General features: G+C 39.7%; 1 protein-coding gene across 1 annotated transcript in view; it reads right to left on the bottom strand.

The window, feature by feature from the left end:
• Positions 1 to 22,388, bottom strand: part of GLYATL3 (glycine-N-acyltransferase like 3) — a 28,138-nt gene continuing 5,750 nt past the window's right edge. The window contains exons 2-6 of the mRNA XM_004044163.3: positions 16,059 to 16,164; positions 12,384 to 12,491; positions 10,529 to 10,655; positions 6,297 to 6,423; positions 1 to 1,587 (exon numbers count right to left, since the gene is read on the bottom strand). Coding sequence (XP_004044211.2) covers positions 1,161 to 1,587; positions 6,297 to 6,423; positions 10,529 to 10,655; positions 12,384 to 12,491; positions 16,059 to 16,136 — 867 coding nt within the window. The 5' untranslated portion in view covers positions 16,137 to 16,164 and the 3' untranslated portion in view covers positions 1 to 1,160. The remainder of the gene's footprint in view (positions 1,588 to 6,296; positions 6,424 to 10,528; positions 10,656 to 12,383; positions 12,492 to 16,058; positions 16,165 to 22,388) is intronic.

The raw sequence follows: 22,388 nt of genomic DNA, 5'->3' as shown, positions 1-22,388 counted from the left end.
TAAAATTAATATTTTAATTATGTAAGCATTTTAATTTTCATTATAAAAAAGGATACATGATTTAGTGAAAATAACAGATTGGAATTAAAATGGCAGCATTCTGGCTTTGCCTCCAGTACTGATTATAAAGAATATAATCTTGACAAAGTCATTTCTTTTCTCTGGTCCTCAAATTTTTCACATGTAATCAGAGGGTTAAAATTTATTATCTTATCAAAATTCTATGAGTATATACCTATACCTATAGAAGAAATGAATAGAATGTATATATGTGTATGCATATATGTTATATATTCATTTGCATACCCCCAAACACCCCTATATATAAATCTTAGCTTTATATGGGAAAGTAGACTATAAATAAGGGGGCTGAAATAGATTATAGGTAAAGTCTAGTCCTATGGTAACAGCATTTGTTTATAGCATCAAAATGCCCATATTGTCATTCATCCAAGGCAAATAAGCAGTGGGAAGCTGTTAGAAATGCAAATTTTTGGGCCCTACCTCCTAGGAGAGGCATAGTGATGTGTGTTGCAACCTGCCCTCTGGGTGATTCTGATAAACACTAAAATGTAAGAACCACTACATTTGAACTTTCCCAGGGCAGTGAACTACAGGCTAGAGTCCTAGGCAGAAGTAAAGAGCAAGTAATTAAAGGGGAAAAAGGAGGTTACTCTACAGAGAACTTGGTGGCAGAGGTGTTAGGAACAGAGGTTGAAGAGACATAGCAGTGGGGACAGGGGAATATGATGGCAGCAGGGAAGCAGTGTGGCTTTAAGAATACAGAGCAGAGGTCCAAGCAGCAATCAAAAAGCAGTAGCCACGTGGTCCTCTGTTAAATCATTTGTTCTCATGCAGTAATTTCTCCTAGTACACTAAAACTGCTGGCTTTAGAACCTATTCTCCTACAGTGGATCCTACAGGAGGACAATCGTCCTCAGTCTTCAGCCACAGCTACTCTTCACCCCCACAGCTATTTACTGGAGAAACCTGAGATACGAAAAATTAAGGCTTCTCAAGTGGATCCTGTATATATTCTCCAGACCCTTTCCAACAACTCAAGAGTCCCCTGATTCCCATTTTAACTCTCCCCTCGTTGGCAGCCAAGAGTGTGTGTATGCTCAGGGAAAGTAAGAAAACCACTGCAGTTTTTCACTGGGCTAGAGGTGAGGCAGGCCAGAGAAAGTCGCAGGGGTGAGAATAAGCCTGTGGAAGCGACAAGGCAAGAACTCAGCATAGAGACTCTTCAGGAGGCTTATAGACGCCGTGTTGTCATCCAGGACGTTCCCCTGAGAGGGGAATCCCCGGCTTTGCAACTTCCTGGCCAGCGTGAGGGCCACCAGCCGGCTGTAACCTTTCCTGCGATGTTCTGGCAGGGTGTAGCCATGGCACATGGTGGCAAACTGGTCTGTGATGGACCAGGAGACCGGGTTTCCCTTCTCATCCCGGACACACACACTAGGGAAGCAGGAGATGAGGTTGGCGATGTACCGGAGACATTGTTCATTGCCTCCCCGCGACCAAGTCCGGTTGAGTAGATCCGCATCGGCAACACTCAGGTAGGTTAGTCGTGGGGAAGGCCCCTTGCTAGACCAGAATGACACAAGAACAAATAGGACCTCAGACTCATGTGGTTATACATAACTACACATTTTTTTTTTCGAGACACAGTCTTGCTCTGTCGCCCAGGCTGGAGTGCAGTGGCGTGATCTCTGCTCGCTGCAACCTCTGCCTCCTGGGTTCAAGCAATTCTCCTGCCTCAGCCTCCCAAGCAATTCTCCTGCCTCAGCCTCCCAAGTAGCTGGGATTACAGACACCCGTCACCATCCCAGCTAATTTTTGTATTTTTAGTAGAGACGGGATTTCACAATGTTGGCCAGGCTGTTCTCGAACTCCTGACCTCGTGATTCACCCCTCTCGGCCTCCCAAAGAGCTGAGATTATAGGCGTGAGCCACCATGCCCGACCTATAACTACTCTTTTCATATTGGTTCAAACTGAGAAACCATCCCTGAGAGGGCACCTAAGATTTTCAGTGAGTTAGAATCCACCATTCCCGATTTACAAACACCTTTCCGGGTTTCATTTCTGAGAAGACAAAACACTTATTACACCAAATTTAAGTCGTTGCTTCTAATTTTATGTTCACTTGCTTTTGCCTTCAGCACAGGTTAAGGAAAGTGTTTCTGTTGTTAAATGAATTAAGTTTGGCCTGCAGCTCCCTCCATACCTTGAGTCCCCATGTGTTGAACTGCAACCTAACTTGACACAAAACCAACCCTAGGACTATAATGAACGGCTGAGTTTGTTATATAAGCCAATCACAGGCAGGTAAGTGAGCAGACCATGGCCAAATATACCTAACTGTTGCCAATCAGAGGATTTACCTACTTTGCTTCTGTGTCTGGCGTATAAAATCTCCCACTGGTGGGTGTAACTCTCAACTTCTCATTCTGAGTGCTGCCAGATTCATGAACTGTTCTTTGCTCAAATAAACGTTGCTGATTTTTTTTTTTTTTTTTTTTGAGAGCCTTGCTCTGTCTCTCAGTTTGGAGTTGCGGTGGTGCAATCTCGGCTTACTGCAACCTCCACCTCCCCGGTTCAAGCGATTCTCCTATCTCAGCCTCACGTGTGTGTGGGATTACAGGTGTGCCACCACGCCTGGCTAATTTTTGTATTTTTAGTAGAGACAAGGTTCCACCATTTTGGCCAGGTTGGCCTCCAACTCCTGCACTCCAGTAATCCACCATCCTAGACCTCCCAAAGTGTTGGGATTATTACAGGTGTGAGCCACTGCACCCAGACTTACGTTGCTAAATTTAATCTGTCTAAAGTTTTTCTGTTAACACTTTCTGTAAACAACAACAACAACAACAAAAACCCTCAGAATTGCTTTTATTTAGTCCTGACTCTGCTGAAATCCTCTCTGAGGCCTTGGTAAGTCCAGATTCTTGAAGCCCTAATCTTTTGCTCAATTAAAAAAAAAAAAAATTTAGAAGAGAACTTCTGTGGTTATGCATCCATGGCCAAAAAAGAAATAAAATCTCTTAATATGCCAAGCATATCTGCATGCTTTAGAAATGTTTGTTCTTTTTTTTTTTTTTTTTTTTGAGAAGGAGTCTCGCATTGTTGCCCATGCTGGAGTGCAGTGGCTCACTGCAACCTCTGCCCCCTGAGTTCAAGCGATTCTCCTGCCTCAGCCTCCCAAGTAGCTGGGATGACAGGCGCGTGCCAACATGCCCAGCTAATTTTTTTATTTTCAGTAGAGATGGGGTTTTGCCATGTTGGCCAGGCTGGTCTCGAATTCCTGACCTCAGGGTGATCCACCCGCCTCAGCAAGTGCTGGGATTACAGGTGTGAGCCACTGCACCTGGCCATATTTGTTCTTTAAAACTGTCTCCTAGGCCTGCTGTTTTCTAGGTTAAATAGTACCAACCTTCAAATTTTCCATTGGCAGCATTTGTATAGGCCACTAGCTTTCACTGTATTTATTCTAATAGTATGAAAGTTTTTATTAATTTACTATATAAAGCCCCTGATATTAAGATAAAGAAAAACAATTGCTGCAATTTCTAAAAACTGAAATGGATTACTTAGTTGAAAGCCTATGAGGCTGACAGTGCGTCAGAATTTGCTCTCAGTCTTAAAGCTATTAATATCATAAGACTATCCCCAGTGACCGGTGAGAGATAATGTTCTTGTCATCATTTTTATAAAGTAAAAATTTGTGTTTTCTTTTAATTAGAGGTGTGTAGTGTTATTGCACATTTCAGGCATATTATCAGCTATGGAACTGGGCCAGTCATCTATCCACTAAGCAGGGGGAAAAAATTAGCTGGCCTAATGGAATTTTCAATTGAGTTTTTGAAAATGAACTTTAAAGCAAGAGCAAAGAAGCTTCAGGCAGAAATATCACTGCAAATAAAATCATTGCTAAGGCAAGTGTTTCAGGAGTAGTTGTGTTAGAGACTCTGACCTTGTTTCCAAAGGGCTGGGTGTTCAAAATAGAGTTCACGCAGTTGAGTAATGACTTAGGTGTTAAAGGCAAATTGTTTGCATCAGTGTTGTGTGGGAAGTTAAGAAAAAAAAAAGACAAAATGTCTAACTGTATGCAAAAGAGATCAAGTTAAAACCCCATTTCAAAAGGCTTGACTGGACAGAGGAAATTTTTAAATAATACCTCAGGCATACAATAGTAAACAGATTATGGGATGCTTCAAAGAACAAATAACCTGGTTTCTTCAACAGAAAAGTAGTGCAAAAAATAAAGATGAAGGGGAACTTATAAGTCAAAGGAAACTTCAGATGTATTAAAGAGGTCTATGTATGAACCTTGTTTAGATGTTGATTCAAAACAAACTTAAAAATATTACGACAATATCAGAAATATGAATACTGTTATTTTACTTTAAGGAAATGTGCAGAAAAGACTAACATAGAAGGCTTGAGGCCATCGCCCTTAAAAAGTCCTAATTGCAAGATTGACCCTTGGTTGGCGTCTGGGAATGTGGAGCTGGAGGGGGGCTACCATTTCCAGGACTCACATAAATGGCTCACTGTGATTAAGTTGTGCAAATAGTGTGGGTTTTGCTGAACATTGGCTTTCCTTCTGCGAGTCTAGGAAATCGGTCTGTGCTAGGCAGGGGATGCTGCCAATAAAATCCTGGGCACTGAGTGTCTAATAATAAGTTTCCGTGGTAGACAACTTTTAGCAGAGCACAGTGGCTCATGCCTGTAATCCCATCATCTGGGGAGACCCTGACAGGAGGATTGCTTGAGGCCAGGAGTTTGAAACATTTTACACATATCATTACAGGTCATTGCTTAGGGACTGAGCACATTCTGTGTGACTCCACTGAGAGAGAACTCTTGGAAGCTTGTGCCTGTCTTCCTCTGGACTTTACCCAATGCTCCCTTTCCCTTTGTTGATTTTGCATTTTATCTCTTCATTGTAATCAATCATAGCCATGAGTATATTTGCTGAGTCCTGTATGTCAACATAGTGAACCATAGAACCTGTGGGTGTTCTTGGGGACCTCGGACACAGGAGTAATATCCGTATAGTGGGTGTTTTTTTTTAAGACTCATTTTTTAGAGTTACATGTTAAAATACTTAAGGATAATGTCTGGGACATTTTCCTCAAAATAATCCAGGAAGTGGAAAGAATATATAGTTGTATGAATTAAATAAGGTCAGCTATGTATTGGTGGGAGGTTCTTTATACTATCCTTTAAACATTTATGTGTGTTTGAAATTTTCATAATTAGAAATACAATAAAAGAAAATCCAGTTGCTTTCCTATGACTTAAAATGTACATTCTTAAGGTTTAGTGCTGTTTTGCTCAACAATTTCTTCAACATTCACTGTAGGAGTAAAGAAAATTAACATTCATTGAGGTGGGTGATTTTTAATTATCTTGCTTCAGTCTCTTGCAAAACAACGTGTCAGGAAAATATTATAACAATTTTTTTAATATTAACTGGCTTGGTTTAATCATTCTACAGTATATACATTTATCAAGACATCACATTGTACCCCATGAATGTGTACAATTATTATGTGTTGATTTAAAATGATATTAATTTAAAAACCACTTAAAGGAACGAATTCAGAAGAAATTGAGACTCAGAAAGGTAATTAGTAAATGACAGAGCAGGGACTCCAAAAGAAGAATAAATGCAGATACAAACTAATCAGTGTTTTGAAAGATTGCATCTGGAGTTGGACTTGGGATTCTTTCTTGGCTCTATAATTTACCCTTGTGTGTTACTTCATCTCTGTTTAAAAAGGTGTGTGGGGGTGGGAGGGGCAATAATAATAGTCCTACTTCACAGGGTTGTGGAAAGAACTAATGGGATAATATATTTAAGATATGTAGTCCCTGACACATAAGAGCGCAACATAAGTCAGCTATATACCCCCATCCCTGAAACAGCAAAATCAATAACAACTTTGGACTCAGACAGTATAAATTATTTAGAATTATTTGAGGGATAAGGACACCAAGGAATGCTTTTTCCATGGATACTATGAAAACACAGGAATTCTGAGTTCATTTATAACTATGGACAAATATACTGATTTGATTTTCAATGAAATTATGAGCAGTCAAGCACAGGAGAGAGGAGAAGAGTAAACACACACACACACTCACACACACACCCCCGTTTGTGCTCAATGGTTGAAATCCAAAGTGCCTGGATATTCCATAGTGATACTAAGTACCCCAGTTACTGCTACGTGTACTTCTATAGCAGTAAGTCCTGCCCCAAATGCAAAAACTTGGTTTACATACAGGAAACTGGTATCTGGCAGAGTTGAAACAGGAGAAAAATGAACAGCCTTGAAGGAAGTTAGCTTTACATTCAACTGCTTTGAATCGGCAACCGCTTTGGAAACATCATATAACTCACTCTGCAGCCCTGTGTATAGAAAGACATAATTTAATATGTGGGCATTTTAGTTGAAAAAGCAAAAAGGAAATTTGTTGCAGTAATTTTATACTGAGAATCATCAATACTAGCAGTTTGCCACCTTGTATTATCCTAACCACTGTATATTTACATCTAAATTATTACAGCTATTGTCTAAGTTTCAAATTTTTGTAGGAGTTTCAAATTCCCATGATGTTGCCCATTGGGACCACTCATCACGATCTTCATAGAAACATATGACGGGAATATCTCACGGGACTTTAGAATTTCTTGGGAGAATAATGATACTTTGGACTCTCGGACTAACCTTAAGCTCCACGAAATAAAGGATGACATTTTAGAGCTCTAAAAGTCTATGAAGTATACAAGAGCTTAGATTTGTTTGGCGTGGCAAACCAACTTCAAAGACTCTCTATTACAGCTTGCCATTACAGAACGCAAGGTGTAACTCAGTGTTGGTGAGATTTACCCTGAACTTACCTCACCCAGATTCCACTTGTCATAGTTATTTGATAAATCTTGATTCAGTAGGTGTTGTATATATATAAAGCACTGTACTAGACAATGTTCATAGTGGTACACAAAAATGGTATGGTTTCTATTCTTTATTTTATTTAGAAACAGGGTCTTGCTCTCTTGCCCAGGTTAGAGTGCAGTGGAATGATCACAGCTTACTATAACCATGAACTCCTGGGCTCAAATGATCCCCCTCTTTCAGCCTCCTGAGTGTGTGCCACCACTTGGCTGATTTATTTTTTAAGTTTTTGTTTTGTTTTGTTTTTGTAGAGATGGGGTCTCCCTATAAGTCCAGGTTGTTCTCAAACCCCTGGCCTCAAGTGATCCTCCTGCCTTGGTCTCCCAAAGCGCTTGGATTACAGGCATAATCCACCATGCCTGGCCCTTCCTGGTCTTTGTTCTTAGAGAGGTTATAGTATGATTCCTTTCTCCACCTTTCCAAATCCCCATCTACTCTGTCCTTTCCAGTCTGTGTCCTGTTGGATTGAATTCTCTGCAAACTGACTTCCCCTCTTCCCATGACTAATGGCTTGTTTCTTCCCCTCTGGTAAGGCTCTTCAGTGTGGGCCTGGGACTTCTTGAAGAATGCATGAGTGGGAAGGTGTATTGAACACAGTGTGGTATCGGAGCCTTGGCTCCTCCCTCAGGGAGTTAAGCCTCAGAAAAGATAAGTAGGCTTTTGAGTTAATGTTATTAAAATTACAGATGCTGTGGCTAGTATCTCATATTATAACACTGAATTCCATCTAAGTAATTCAAAAGACTATGAGAAAAAAGGAGGCAGTGCCTACTTTTCAAATGTATGTTCTTAAACACATTATAGTTTAATTTTGGTCTCAAATTTTTTAATCTACCTGTTTTCCTTCAATCCCTACCCCCACTCTTTGATTCTTTCAGTTTATTTGTTTAAAACACCGAGGTGTTTGCTGTGCAGTTTTCACAGTCTTGGATTTTGTTGATTGCCTCTTCATGGTGTTCTTGATCATGTCCTTTTGTCTTCTTTACAAGTTACGACTTTTAACAAATGATTTTCTCCTTTCCCACAAGTGAAAGGAACTTCCCATCTTGCTCTGCCTCTTTCTACCTACCTTTCATGAGAAGAGTGGCTAACTGGATAAGCCAGAATTCAGGACATTTATTAGACTAGTTACCAATAAGCAGGCTTCTGAAACTCTCAGGTTAGTACACATGTAGATAATCTTTTTCACGTCAGTGCAACCAGTAGTAAGCAGAAGAGCCTGGCCTGTGTGGGTAGCTGTATACTTTTTCACTTCCTGCTTTCATATGGCAAACTAAAGGGATTTAGCTACTCTGGGTAGCTTGTTGGGTTAAACATGATTTAATATTGTTCATTAATGGCTCTCAGATTAAAAATGACAAAGGCATTCCTATGCAGGATATGTCATTCCTCTGGACATCAAGTCCTGAAGCAGCTCCACCACCTAATGCTTGATCTACCCAGTAGCCAAACTAGTATCTGTGACTGGAGCCTGCACTGTGGCAAATGTTGATCATGTATATGGCCCGCAGGTAGGCTTTTTGAATTGTGTTATGGAAACAGAGAGGATTTATGACATTTTTGGATACTCCAATTAAGAATAGTAAACATACCAATGACTTCTTAGAAGGTATTCAGTATTCCAAGAACATTACAGCTATTACCACAGAAGTCTGTAGTCAAAAGACCACAGGAGAAGCCAAAGGTAATATCCAGGCTGACTTATGTGCTAAATGAGGGACCGTTACTACTCCAGCTATATTAGGTGATACTAATTCACATTTGTCCCCACCAAACCTTCAGAAAGAATGATTGGGTCAATTTAGATGACTATAACTTACTCACAGCTATCAGCTCAGCCTTCTGAAAAGGATATTGGAAATTATATAACTTTTTTCTGTATAATGATGGATTGAGGTGACTTAGTGATAATAGGCCTCTAGCACCAAGATCCATCCAATTATTACCATGATTTTTCACACCAATGAGGAAATTTATTCATTTCCATGTTAGAGTAATACCGGTCAGAACATTTTTTCCTAAATTGGCTGTGGAAGTGATAGAATCATGTCTCATTTCTAACCAGCGTGACTGGGGCAAATCCGTAAAGGTGAGAGATAGTTTAGAGCTTCCTGCATAAGGTCTTTTTGCGCATTTATGAATAATTTTTTTTTTTTTTTGAGATGGAGTCTTGCTCTGTCGCCCAGGCTGGAGTGCAGTGGCGAGATCTCGGCTCACTGCAAGCTCCACCTCCTGGGTTCACTCCATTCTCCTGCCTCAGCCTCCTGAGTAGCTGGGACTACAGGCGCCCGCCACCACGCCTAGCTAATTTTTTTGTATTTTTAGTAGAGACGGGGTTTCACCGTGTTAGCCAGAATGGTCTCAATCTCCTGACCTCGCGATCTACCCACCTCGGCCTCCCAAAGTGCTGGAATTACAGGTGTGAGCCACCGCACCTGACTACGAATAAATTTTATATGACATCTGAAGTCTTTGGGTTATGACCTTGTGTTAATCATTACTTGTAAATTTTCCAGGTGGATAGAAGCTTTTCCTTATTGGAGGACCTCAGCTTTCTGTAGTTGAAAAAAAATACTAGACTTTAGATTTCCAATATGAGGTTCCCTACTTTCCTGTTAAATGATCAAGGAACTCATTTCACTGGAACAATCATAAACAACAACATTATTGCCTGTGCCAACACCTAATCATTATGAAAAGTTGGAAGAGTAAGTGTACACTGATGCGGAAACTATTCATCTAAACTATCAGAAACCCTTAATCTTCTTCTCTCCTGGCATAAAGTTCTGCCCCAAGCCCTGATGGCCATGCCGTTATCTCCTCACAGCTCATATAAACTCTTTCTGTATAAAATCATTTTAGCAGCTTAGTCAGTATGGTAAGATCCTGTCTCAACAACAACAACAACAACAACAACAACAACAACAACAAAGGGCCCTGTATGGTGCCACCTGTAGTCCTAGCTACTCAGGAAGCTGAGGAGAGAGGATCCTTGAGCCCAGGAGTCCAAGGCTGCAGTGAGCTATGATCACACCACTGCATCCAGCCTAGGTTGCAGAGCAAGACCTTGACTCAGAAAAAAAACAGTCATTTGAGGACATTTTTTGCAGATCAATCGATTATTTCTTTCCAGAATCATCTGCTTCAGAAAAAATAAAAGGCCTACCTATTGGCTAAGACCTAAATTATAGTTATTTTAAAAATGTGATAGAAAAGGATTAAAACCGATGAGGAAAAATATTCTCTGGTTCTCACTGATATCCATCCATATTACAGTAATAGTAGAAAAAACATGTCACCTAAGAACAGCTCCATTTAAATGGTCTCTTTTTACACTGAAGGCCATGCATGCCTCATTAGAAGTGACAAATGAGTGTTCTTACAACACTAGAATATAGAAATGGTAAATGCATAAAATGTATGTGTATGTATTTATACATACATGTGGGTATAGATAATTTATATATTTTCATATATATGAAATATCTATATCTATCTGGATATATGCTAAGGAGGAAAAAAAAGACTGTGTAATATAAGTCTTGCACTTGACCTCACCTTGTATTTGAAAAACTTGGTCCCAGTTAAAAACATCACATTCTTCCAATAGCTGTCGATAAGCCCTGACATCCTTGTAGAACACAGCATAGGCATTAGTATAATGATCAAGGTTATCTGTCTCAGCCTAGGACAGAAGACATAATCACAAAAACATAAGTGTATTATCTGGATAATCCAAATCTTAGGTAGATTAGGTACCGTTAGCTGGACATGTCTAGCTAATTTTTATAGGTGGCTAACAAAATTAGCCCCCTATAAAGCAAATGGCTAAATGGGAATGGGGCTAATATGCTGTAGTGAGGGGAAAATGAATTTGTGTAGCTTTTGCTTGATTCTTTCTTCTGGGATTAGGAAAGAGTTTTTCTTTTTCTTTCTTTCTTTTCTTCTTTTTTTTTTTTTTAGACGGAGTCTCACTCTGTTGCAAGGCTGGAGTGCAGGAGAATCACTTGAACTGGGGAGGCAGAGATTGCAGTGAGCCAGTTCAAGTGATTCTCCTGCTTCAGCCTCCTAAGTAGCTGGGATTACAGGTGCACACCACCACACCCAGATATTTTTTGTATTTTTAGTAGAGATGGGGTTTCACCGTGTTGGCCAGGATGGTCTTGATCTCCTGACCTCATGATCCGCCCGCCTAGGCCTCCCAAACTGTTGGCATTACAGGCATGAGCCACCACGCCCAGCTGATTTTTTCTTGATTCTTTCTTCTGGGATTAGGAAAGGTTTTGTTTTGTTTAAAAATTTTAAAAATTATTTTTTATTTTTTAGCAACAGGGTCTTGCTTTGTTGGCCAGGCTGGAGTGCAGTGGTGAAATCATAGCTGACTGTAGTCTCGGACTCCGGGGCTCAAGCAAACCCCCTGCCTCAGCCTCTCAAGTAGGTGGGACTATAGGCACGAGCCACCACATCTGGCTAGGAAGGTTTTAAGACATCTATTTCACATTTTTCTAGGATTTTGTTTATTTATAAAAATAAAGAGGGTATATAACTCAGTGGATTCACCTCCAAGAATTACAACTCTCAGAATCTTCCTAATGTGGTCAGGACGGTACCTCTTTGGCCACATGAGCTTCTCCTTGGTCTCGGGGCGGAATGGGGCAGATGTAGTCTTCACTCTTCTTCCAACTACCCACATGACCAAATTCATCAGTCATAAGGAATCATTCACCCAGGGAAAAAGCTAGTATCTATAAGTCAGCCATTTGTGCTTCATCCTTCTAGAGATCATGAAACACTAAGGAACCACTTTATTGAACATGTTTGGACTAGAGGTTTTTCAAGTTCCTGACACTCTGAAGCCAGTCAAATTAGAAACTAATGCTGAGGCTGGGCATGGTGACTCATGCCTGTAATCCCAGCACTTTGGGAGCCCGAGGTAGACGGATCACCTGAGGTCAGGAGTTTCAATTCAGCCTGGCCAACATGGTGAAATCCCATCTCTACTAAAGTGTCTACTAAAAATACAAAAATTAGCCAGGCATGGTGGTGGGTGCCTATAATCCCAACTACTCAGGAGGCGGAGGCAGGAGAATCGGTTCAACCTGGGAAGTGGAGATTACAATGAGCTGAGATCATGCCACTGCACTCCAGTCTGGGTGACAGAATGAGAGAGAGAGAGAGAGGGAGAGAGAGGGAGAGAGAGCGGGAGGGAGAGAGGAGGGAGAGAGGGAGGGAGAGAGGGAGGGGAGGGAGGGAGGGAAGGAAGGAAGGGAAAGAAAGAAAGAAAAGAAATGAATGGTGAAACAGATAGTGTTGTAAGCTAATGTAAATGGCTACTATGATTATAAAATACCATTACCTAGTTTTTCTTTCCAATTCTTATTATTTTTAAACTTTTTACCTTTCAAAACTGTACCTCTCTTTGTCGTCGGGTGATAACAGCTTTGAAATCCGGCCATGAATCCAACACCACTTCCTTTTGAAAGGGGTTCCCACGATTTATGTTCATCACCGCTCCATAAACCTGAGTCAGATAACCCAGAGACAAGCCAATCATACTATTAGCTGTTTCACTCACATATTATCTTCTTTACCTCTTGTTCTACTGTGTAATCATGTCCACGAGAGGGGAAATTATAAATATATGTATACATACATTCAGACACATAATAGACACGTATATTAATTTTTCTATTATTTTATCAGTGCACTTGAAAACTTGTAAAAAGTCTATGAAATCCTATAAAAATTCTTTCCAAACCTAGTTTTTTATAGGATAGCAGTGAGAGGTACCAAATTCATAGGCTTACTAGGTGGGTACTTGGCACATAGGTCAGCAGTAAATACTTGCTGAATGAATCAGGATAACATATGCACTTAGGGTTCATGCATATTTAAAAATTTCTGCAAATAATTTTGATGCTCAGCTTCTTTTCAAGCCCAGTATACTACTTGAAAATAACCTGTGAAATGCAACTACTTCTTCAACCCTAAATTACAATTAGACATCATTAGAGGGTGACACCAACTCAAATTAAAACAAACAAACAAACAAAAACTGCACTTTAGATTTGATGGAGCAAGGCTCTATAAGCATTCCCTGAGGGCTATAACGATGTCTCATTCATTATTATGTCCATGGAGCCTGACATAGATGATTGAATGCTTGGTGACTCAACCAAACTGGAATAATATTATAATTCTTTCTGTGGCCTTTCACATTTTTTCTTTTCTTTCTTTAAAGTTTGCCCTTCTTTTATTATTATTATTATTTTGCGACAGTATCTCACTCTGTCATCCAGGCTGGAGTGTTGTGGGGCAATCACAGATCACTGCAGCCTTGAACTCCTCAGTCTCGCTCTGTCACCCAGGCTGGAGTTCAGTGGCGCGATCTCTGCTCACTGCAACCTCCGCCTCCTGGGTTCAAACAATTCTCCCACCCCAGCCTCCTGAGTAGCTGGGACTAAGGCAAGCACCACCACACCTGGATAATTAAAAAAATTTTTTTTGTGGAGATGGAGTCTCATTATGTTGCCCAGGCTGGTCTCGAACTCCTGGGTTCCAGTGATCCTCCCACCTTGGCCTTCCAAAGTATTGAAATTACAGTCATGAGCCACCATATGCAGCCACATATTTTTCTCTACTAAGAAAGATGACTGTCCTACAAAATAGCTTGCATATGTCACATGTATGCTTGTAGAGGTTGGACAAAGTTGGTGGTAACAAAGACTGCTGAACTATAGGAATCCTTTTTACCACCATTCACATCAACAGTGAAATGAATAAGTACATTGTGGCACATTGGTACTGTAGATTACAAAACAGCAATGAAATTAATTTCACAAACATAATGTTGAGCAAAAGAAGTTAGATATGAAAAAGATACTTACTGTGTGATCCAATTTATGTTACATTCAAAACAGGCAAAACTAAATTATGGCTTTGGAAGTCAGGATAGTGGTCACTTTTAGGGAACAGGGAGAGGTCGTGGTTGGAAAGGGGCATTGCAGGTGGGAAGGAGTGACGTCAAAAGTAATTTTCTTTCTCTGTAGTAGTGGATGTTATGTAGGCATTTGCTTTATGAAAATTCATTGAGCTACATAATTAAATTGTGTGCACTTTGTAGCTAGCATGTGTTAGATTTCAATGGACTTTGTTTTGCTTTGTTTTGTTTATAAGGACATTGGAACCTACATTTACCTCCCTTATCACTTTTTTGTTTAATTAAAAACAACTTTTTTAAAGAAATGGGACCTTGCTGGCCTTGAACTCCTGGGCTCAAATGAACCTACTGCCTCTGCTTTCCAAGTAGATGGGACTACAAGCTTTCTACTGCACCTGACTTTATCACTATTGTAATCTAAATCACTCATTTTCTTCAATGCCTAGAATTGTACAACTTTCTTCTATATTACCCAATCTGGACCTCATTCACATATCCTCATAGAAGGAGTCTTTCCAAATTGGGTTCGGCTTATATTATTGTGTAACATGGATCACCCTTAGTGAAAATTCAAGATCTAAAGTAACCTGGAAGGGTCATGTTTGTTCTGTTAATCATTAAATTATGTGGCTGCTCATCTTGCATATACAGAGTAATGTTTATTAATATAGTTTCACATGAGGAAACTATACATTCTTATTCAAGAATGTAACCTAAATATGATTGGAATGCTCAGCATCTTAAAAGGCAAAAACCCTTTCAATATTCAGATTCAGAAAGAAAAAACATAACTTATTTGTATAGGATTTGGAACCAACTGAAATATTTGACACTGGTTAAATACAAACTCTTCCAATAGCTATTTATTCAAAGGGTGAATGTTGAGTTGAGGGGGTGTGGCTAGAAGGATGTCAATGTGTTGGGGGAATGAGACGAGAACTTATGAAGGAATTTTGGAAGGATATTTAATCACTTAAAAACTAAGCTGAGGTTACAAAATCCATAGCCAAAAACTCCAAAAAATAGAGGAAGTGTAAATAAATGAAACTATATTTTCTTTAATATTTTAATTCTCTAACACCTTTTATTATCCTGTAAAGGTCACTGAAATTTTTTTCATTATCTCTGGAAAAATAATTATTTGGACATATTATTAAAGCAAAGTAGCCTACCATTTCATTCCATTAATTCACTTCAGTGTCAGCACTGATCTTGGAAAAATTTGGGTCAGATTGTCAATTTGGTACATTTTATTTTTTAGCCAAATGATTCCAAATTATTATTCACATTTTCGTTACCACATACAGTTTAAGCACAATCAATAAGGCAAGATGGCCAGATTTAATTCACACAGTATAGTGCATTAGAGGACTCCTTCTAGATCACTTTTGTTCAAATTTTAATGTACATAAGGATTAAATAGGGTCTTTGGTAAAAATGCAAGTCTCTGTGTTCACAAATTCTTATTTGTTTTGTTATCTCATGGGTGATTTGCATGCCACTCACATTTGAAAACCAGGCATAGGGCAGTCTCCTTGCTCAAGAAATTCAGCTCTTAAAGGCAATTTCACTGCATTTATAACAAGATCTAAACCTCAGTTCTATTATTTTAACTAGATTGTGTTCTTAACTGCAGTGCCACCTAGTCCATACCCTTCTGCTATTTAAAATACTTTAGAACTCAAATTTATTTAGAAATAATCTAGAAATTACCTAAATTTCCTTAGGAGTCATCCAGGTGACTATGAAAAGTGTAGTTTCCAGGTGGTGAGAGGAAAGGGGAGGGAGAGCATTAGGACAAATACCTAATGCATGTAGGGCTTAAAACCTAGATGATAGGTTGATAGGTGCAGCAAACCAGCATGGCACATGTATACTTATGTAACAAATCTGCACATTCAGCACCTGCATCCCAGAACTTAAAGTTTAAAAAAAAAAAAGAAAGGAAAAAAAAAGTATAATTCCCTGGGCCTTATCCACAGTCTATTCAATCTGTCTCTAGCAGGAGGGAGCTGGGAAGCTGTATGTTTAACAAATGCTCCTAGAGAGTCTTATTATCAGAAAAAAAGGAAAATAGCCACAAGTTTGACATTATTTTACAGATTAACACAATAAAGAAATAAAATAAAATTATTAATTTTATGGTACCTTGAGTGATTCAGGAAAGCAACTCTTCAACATTTTCTCCAGTATCAGTAATTTGGTAGAACAGTTTAGCACCAACATCTTTTCCAGAGCTCTTGCAACTCCACACCTAATTAGAAACTTGAAGGTAGGCATTTAATTTTTGCCTGTTAATATTTGGATCTATTTAGGAGTATTCTTGTAATTCTATTTTCATTGGGTATAATTCTGACTGCCATTGCTCCCCCTGAAGAGGGAAAAGGGAAGATGGGGAGGCACTGGGATGGGTAAACCGGAGAATACATGGGAAGTGTTAATGACCTAATCCCAAACAGATGTGAGTATCTATCCTTGGTTAAGTCTATTATATACATTGATTGTACTCTAAACTCTGTCTTCAGAGCATGTATAACAGTTGTAATTTTGTATTTATTTGTGTTTTATTTGATCTAAATCCATCCTGAGTAACCTATAAGCTGTATGAAGGTAGGACCGATGCCTTCTTTGTGCTCCACTGTATCCACAGCACCTGCCAAAGGACCTGGCACACAGTAGGGACATTCTAAATAGTTGATGAATGGAAAATATGAAGCTCAGGGTAAGAACCTTGAGCTAAGTTGGAAAACATCTTTTTCACAATGTGGGGAAAAGACTAGAGAAAGACTTGAGTGGGTCGGGTCGTTATGAGGAAAAACTGGAGAGAAATACCTAGACTGAAGATGAAGAATCAGAAGTGGTCAAAGGCTGAGACTCATTTTAGCCTGATAAAATTAAAGAAAAAAGAAGGGCCTAAATATAATGCATGCAAAGTCATCTGTTCTCATGCAATTAGATTTTCTTTTAGATTTGGGGGCTTCACCTCGCCTGCTTTGTTCCCAAGAAAACTTTTTCTGGCATTCCAATCAGGGATGGACTGAATTAAAGAAAAAAAATATTTCCTACATTCAATGTAGCAGAGCTTATCAACTTACATCTGGCAGACAGGCACTAGGATGGCAAAGAGAACTCAGCTAGACAGGAGAACATGGTGCCTCTGGGGTTGTGGTGGAGAGCTGGGATCATTCCTTTACAACATATTTTCCAGGTAAAGAAAATTCTACTCAATTTCTCTATGTGGCATACCCCTGTGATTACAAGATACCCTGAATATTCAATTGTAATCTACCTAAAATCTGCTGTAAAATTCTATCATGAGGTTTATGTGAGCCTGAACTTCTGGAAAGCATATGATCAAGCCCTGTGGGCTCTAGTTCACTGAGTGGTACACTTGAGGTGTCTGTGCTGTCTGCAGGAGTCAGAAGAGATTGCAGGGGCCAGGGCAGCACCCGAACATTAAGAGGCTTTTGAATCCCAGTATGGACCAATATTAGAAACTTTGAAAAGATCTAGTTTCCAGACTTCAGGATGGCAAAGAAAGAAGTACAGCCATCATCTCTTCACTTTTTCATCTGCTTAACTTTTCACTCATTTGTGTCATCTCTAAATACAATTTTAACTTTGTAATAGATACTTATTTGAAATACATTTATTTATTCTAATTCAATATATCCTAATAGAAAATGAAACAAAATTATTTCAAAGGGCAGTGGAATGTGAACCTCTTAATCAGGTTTGATGTCTAGAGATCTTTTTATGCCTGAATACTGAAGTAGCTAATGCAAAGAGTAGGAATTAGAATATTTGTTGATAATTTGCTCCTTTATTACCTGGTTTGTTCCCTGAAGGATCTAAAGCCATTTATGAAAATACATAGGCTGGGCATGGTGGCTCATGCCTGTAATCCCAGCACTTTGGAAGTCCGAGGCGGGTGGATCACCTGAGATCAGGAGTTCGAGACCAGCCTGACCAACATGGAAAAACCCCGTCTCTACTAAAAATACAAAATTAGCCAGGTGTGGTGGCACGTGCCTGTAATCCCAGCTACTAGGGAGGCTGAGGCAGGAGAATCGCTTGAACCTGGGAGGCGGAGGTTGCAAGGTTGTGGTGAGCCAAGATCATGCCATTGCACTCCAGCCTGGGCAACAAGCGCAAAACTCCGTCAAAAAAATAAATAAAAAAAATAAAGGAAGGAAGGAAAGAAAGAGAAAGAAAGAAAGAAAGAAAGAAAGAAAGAAAGAAAGAAAGAAAGAAAGAAAGAAAGAAAAAGAGAAAGAAAACACATAAATATATATCAAGAAAAATAAGTTTAAATTAAAATTTGGCAAAGGAGAAATAGAGGGACAAAGTAATATGGAGTCAAAAGTGAGGTTAATATGCAAAGTATGGAGCATGGAACATAATCCTATGTATACAATTGATCATCCTTAATCATGAATTTCATATTTGAAAATTTACCTGCTCGCTAAAATTTATTTGTAATTCCCAATTCAATACTCGTGGCACTTTTACAGCCATTTGCAGTCATGCATAGAGCAGCAAAAAGAACTGGGTTTCCTAACTCACATGTTTCCAGCTAAGGTTGAACAGGGAATGCTCTGTCTTCTTGTTTGTTCTCATATTGTAAACAAGTGCCCTTTTCATGGTCTGTTTAGTGCTAAGTTTTTCAAGTTTTTGTGCTTTGTGTTGATTTTGCTGTTTAAAAATGGACCAAAAGCATAGCACTTATTGGTTGTACTGGTGTTTCTAAGTGCAAAAAGGCTGTGATGTGAATAATGGAGGAAATACACGTGTTAGGTAAGTTTTGTTTGGACATGAGTTACAATGCTCTTGAATCAACAATGTATATTAATGTGTCTTTCAACAAAAACACATATAAAACAAGGTTACTATTGACCTGCTGATGAAAATACCATAACCAGAGGCTGACAGGAACCTAACTGTATTTCTACTTGGAACAATGTTTCAGTATTGACTAAGTCAGTGTCTGGTATCATTTTATTGAGAATAACTACCACAATGAGAATCAATTGTACTTGCAGCAGGTGAGAGGCCACTTTTGACACTAAACTTTCTAACATAAAGAGAAACAAATATGATTAGTTTCATGATTCAATTTGCCCAGAAAATTATCCTCCTTACACTCTTTCTTCTAACATTTACTTGTTTTTTCACTTATGCCATCTCTAAAGTCCAATACTCTAGCTTATTTTTATTTATTATTAATTTATTATTATTATTATTGACACAGTCTCGCTCTGTTGCTCAGGTTGGAGTGCGGTGGCATGATCTTGGCTCACTGCAACCTCCACCTCCCAGGTTCAAGCAATTCTCCTGTCTCAGCCTCCTGAGTAGCTGGGATTACAAGCACACACCTGTAGGCAGACCTCCTGAAACTATTGCTATGGAACAAAAGATGAAATGCTCCTGATTATTGTAAATACAAAATTGCATGCAGGATTGTGTAAAGACAATGCCAGGTTGGACTGCCAGAATGAGCCAACAGCACGTGATGTGCTTCCCCTGCAGAGAGCCTATGAATGGACATGCATTCAGGGAGGTTTCATGTCACCAAGATTCCTATCCCAGAAAAGCAGATGTTCATAGCTCTGGGAAAGGAATGCAACCATTATGGAGAGCCTATAAACGGATGCATGAGGGGCGCCTGTCCATATGGATAAGATAGGGCTGTAACGCCCTCATCTTGCCACGGCTCTTCTAGGCCTCTTTAGGGTTAAGGCGTACTCCCTTCTGAAGATTTCTGGTCTAACCAGTTGTCTAGCTTCACATTCTGTTTCTATGGATTGTTTGTAACCAGCTTTTGCTTCAACTGTTACTGCTGATTAATATCTTGCTAATCATAGGTTATGGAAAGACTGTGTTTCTGGTTTTTGTTGTTGTTGTTGTTGTTTGAGAGGGAGTCTCGCTCTGTCACCCAGGCTGGAATGCAGTGGTGCGATCTCAGCTCAGTGCAAGCTCCGCCTCCTGGGTTCATGCCATTCTCCTGCTTCAGCCTCCCGAGTAGCTGGGACTACAGGTGCCCGCCACCACGCCTGGCTATTTTTTTTTATTTTTAGTAGAGATGGGGTTTCACCATGTTAGCCAGGATGGTCTCGATCTCCTGACCTTGTGATCCACCCGCCTCAGCCTCCCTGTGTTTCTGTTTTAAGGCTCTGTTAGAAATTACTGATGCACTCACTATTTTGTAAATTCTTATCTCTGTATACTGTACTTCTGCATACAGATGTTATGTTAAAGAATTACTTCATCCCCGTGTGACCATCTCACCTCATAATTAAATGACCCTAAATTCCTCACTAACCTACCCCCGCCCTCACTAAACTTAATAATAAATGCTGGTATATTCAGTGCATTGGTGGCACTGCAGGACCAGAAGGTGGTGACCCCCCTGGACCCAGCTTTCACTATCTTGTGTGTGTCTATTATTTTTCAACCTGCTGATCTGTCTGGGAACAAAGAGAGAGTCCCGTTGCATTGCAGGCTGCTAGCTAGATCCTGCACTATCTGGTGCCCAAGGTGGCCTTCTTTGTTCCTCGGCTCAGTGCACTCCGAATGCAGGTTCATGATGACTAGTCTTCAGTCTTGACAGTAAGGTCCCTGAGTATGCTTTTCCGACTCTCCCCTCTTTTCAGGTTTGTCGACGAGTATTATTCCAGGGTTATTATGCGACAATCACAGTCTAAACACCAGGCTTATCTGTCTTTTATTAAACTTCTTCTTAAACAGGGTGGAATCAAGGCTGATTCCAGTAACCTTATTCTTTTATTTCAGACTATTGAAAAATATTGTCCTTGGTTCCCTGACAAAGATTCCATGGACCTGTTAGACTGGGATAGAGTTGGTGCCACTCTCCACCAGCTCATGAGAGATGGTGTTTTACTTCCTATTTCTGTTTGGACTGACTGGGCTCTTATTCATGTTGCTTTACTTCCTTTTCCATCTGGTGATCCTCTTCAACTGCCACAAGTTAACGTGGATGATGAACTGCTCCCTTTACCTTGGGTAGCTGACCCCCCTACTAGTCCTCCTTTTGATGATGAGGAAGAATTTGATCTCTCCTTGGTTTCTCCCCAAAAGAAGGAACCTGTTGATGATCCCCACCCTCTGCCTCCTATCTTGGAACCTGTGTATATTAACTCTTCTTCTACTAAGCAGTTGCCCCCTCTGCCAGAGGAGGATGTGTGGCATTCATTTGAATGGCCTGTTTCTCGTTCCCATCATCCTTTTGGACCTCTCCCCTCTTCTAAGCCTACTGTTTCTTTCAACACTCCAGGACCCCTTCTTTCAGAGGCTTAGAATCCTGTTTTCCCCTAGTCCACGTCCTGGTGCCCTCACTCTCCTTCTTTTCCTCTGCCCCTTCACAATAGATGTGTGAGTCACCTGTTTGGGTAGAGCAGTGGCCACTTTCCAAACACAAATTGGAGGCTTTAATTTAAATTGTTAATGATTTACTACAAGCAAACACTATTGAGCCCTCCTTGTCTCCATGGAACTCGCCTGTGTTTGTTGTACAAAAAAAAGTCAGGAAAATGGAGGATGGTAACAGATTTAAGAGCTGTTAATGCAGTTATTAAATCTATGGGGCGTTACAATCTGGTATGCCCTCCCCCTCCAGGATTGCTAAGGAATGGCCTTTAATTATCATTGACCTAAAGACTGCTTTTTTCATATTCCTTTAGACAAGTCAGACTGTGAAAAATTTGCTTTCACTATACCTTCCATCAACAATTCAGCTCCTGCAGCTAGATATCAATGGAAAGTTTTACCACAAGGAATGATTAAGAGTCCTACTATTTGTCAGTTGTTTGTTGGTACTGTTACAACCTATCCGACAGACTTTTAAAAATAATTACATTCTTCATTATATGGATGATATACTAATTGCTGCCCCCACTAAAGATGAATTTTTTACCTCTTTAAAATTAGCTGTTGCCAATGCAGGACTCCACATTGCTCCTGATAAAATTCAACAAGCCACTCCTTTTCTGTACTTAGGAATGCAGCTAGAAGCTCACTCCATTAAGCCCCCAAAAGTCCAACTTTGTACTGACAATTTAAACACCTTAAATGATGTTCAAAAATTACTAGGTGACATCAATTATCTCAGACCAACCGTAGGCATCCCTGCTTATGCATTATCTCATCTATTTGCTACTTTATCAGGAAATACAGATCTAAACAGTCCTCATTCTCTAACTGAACCAGCAAAACAAGAGTTGTCTTTTGTAGAACAACGAGTGAGAGAGGCACAAGTCTCTCGTATTGACCCAAATTTGCCTTTACAATTTTTAGTTTTTCCTTCCATCCACTCTCCTATGGGACTTACAGTACAAAATAATTATCTAGTTGAATGGGTATTTCTTCCTAATTCAGCCTCTAAGACTCTTTCAATATATCTTGATCAAATGGCCACTTTGATTGGGTTAGGATGTCAATGTATCACTAAAATTTCTGGCT

Source organism: Gorilla gorilla, chromosome 5 (assembly GCF_029281585.2).
Source record: "Gorilla gorilla gorilla isolate KB3781 chromosome 5, NHGRI_mGorGor1-v2.1_pri, whole genome shotgun sequence".
NCBI classification, from domain to species: domain Eukaryota; kingdom Metazoa; phylum Chordata; class Mammalia; order Primates; family Hominidae; genus Gorilla; species Gorilla gorilla.
This window is presented reverse-complemented; position numbering and strand designations above follow the sequence as displayed.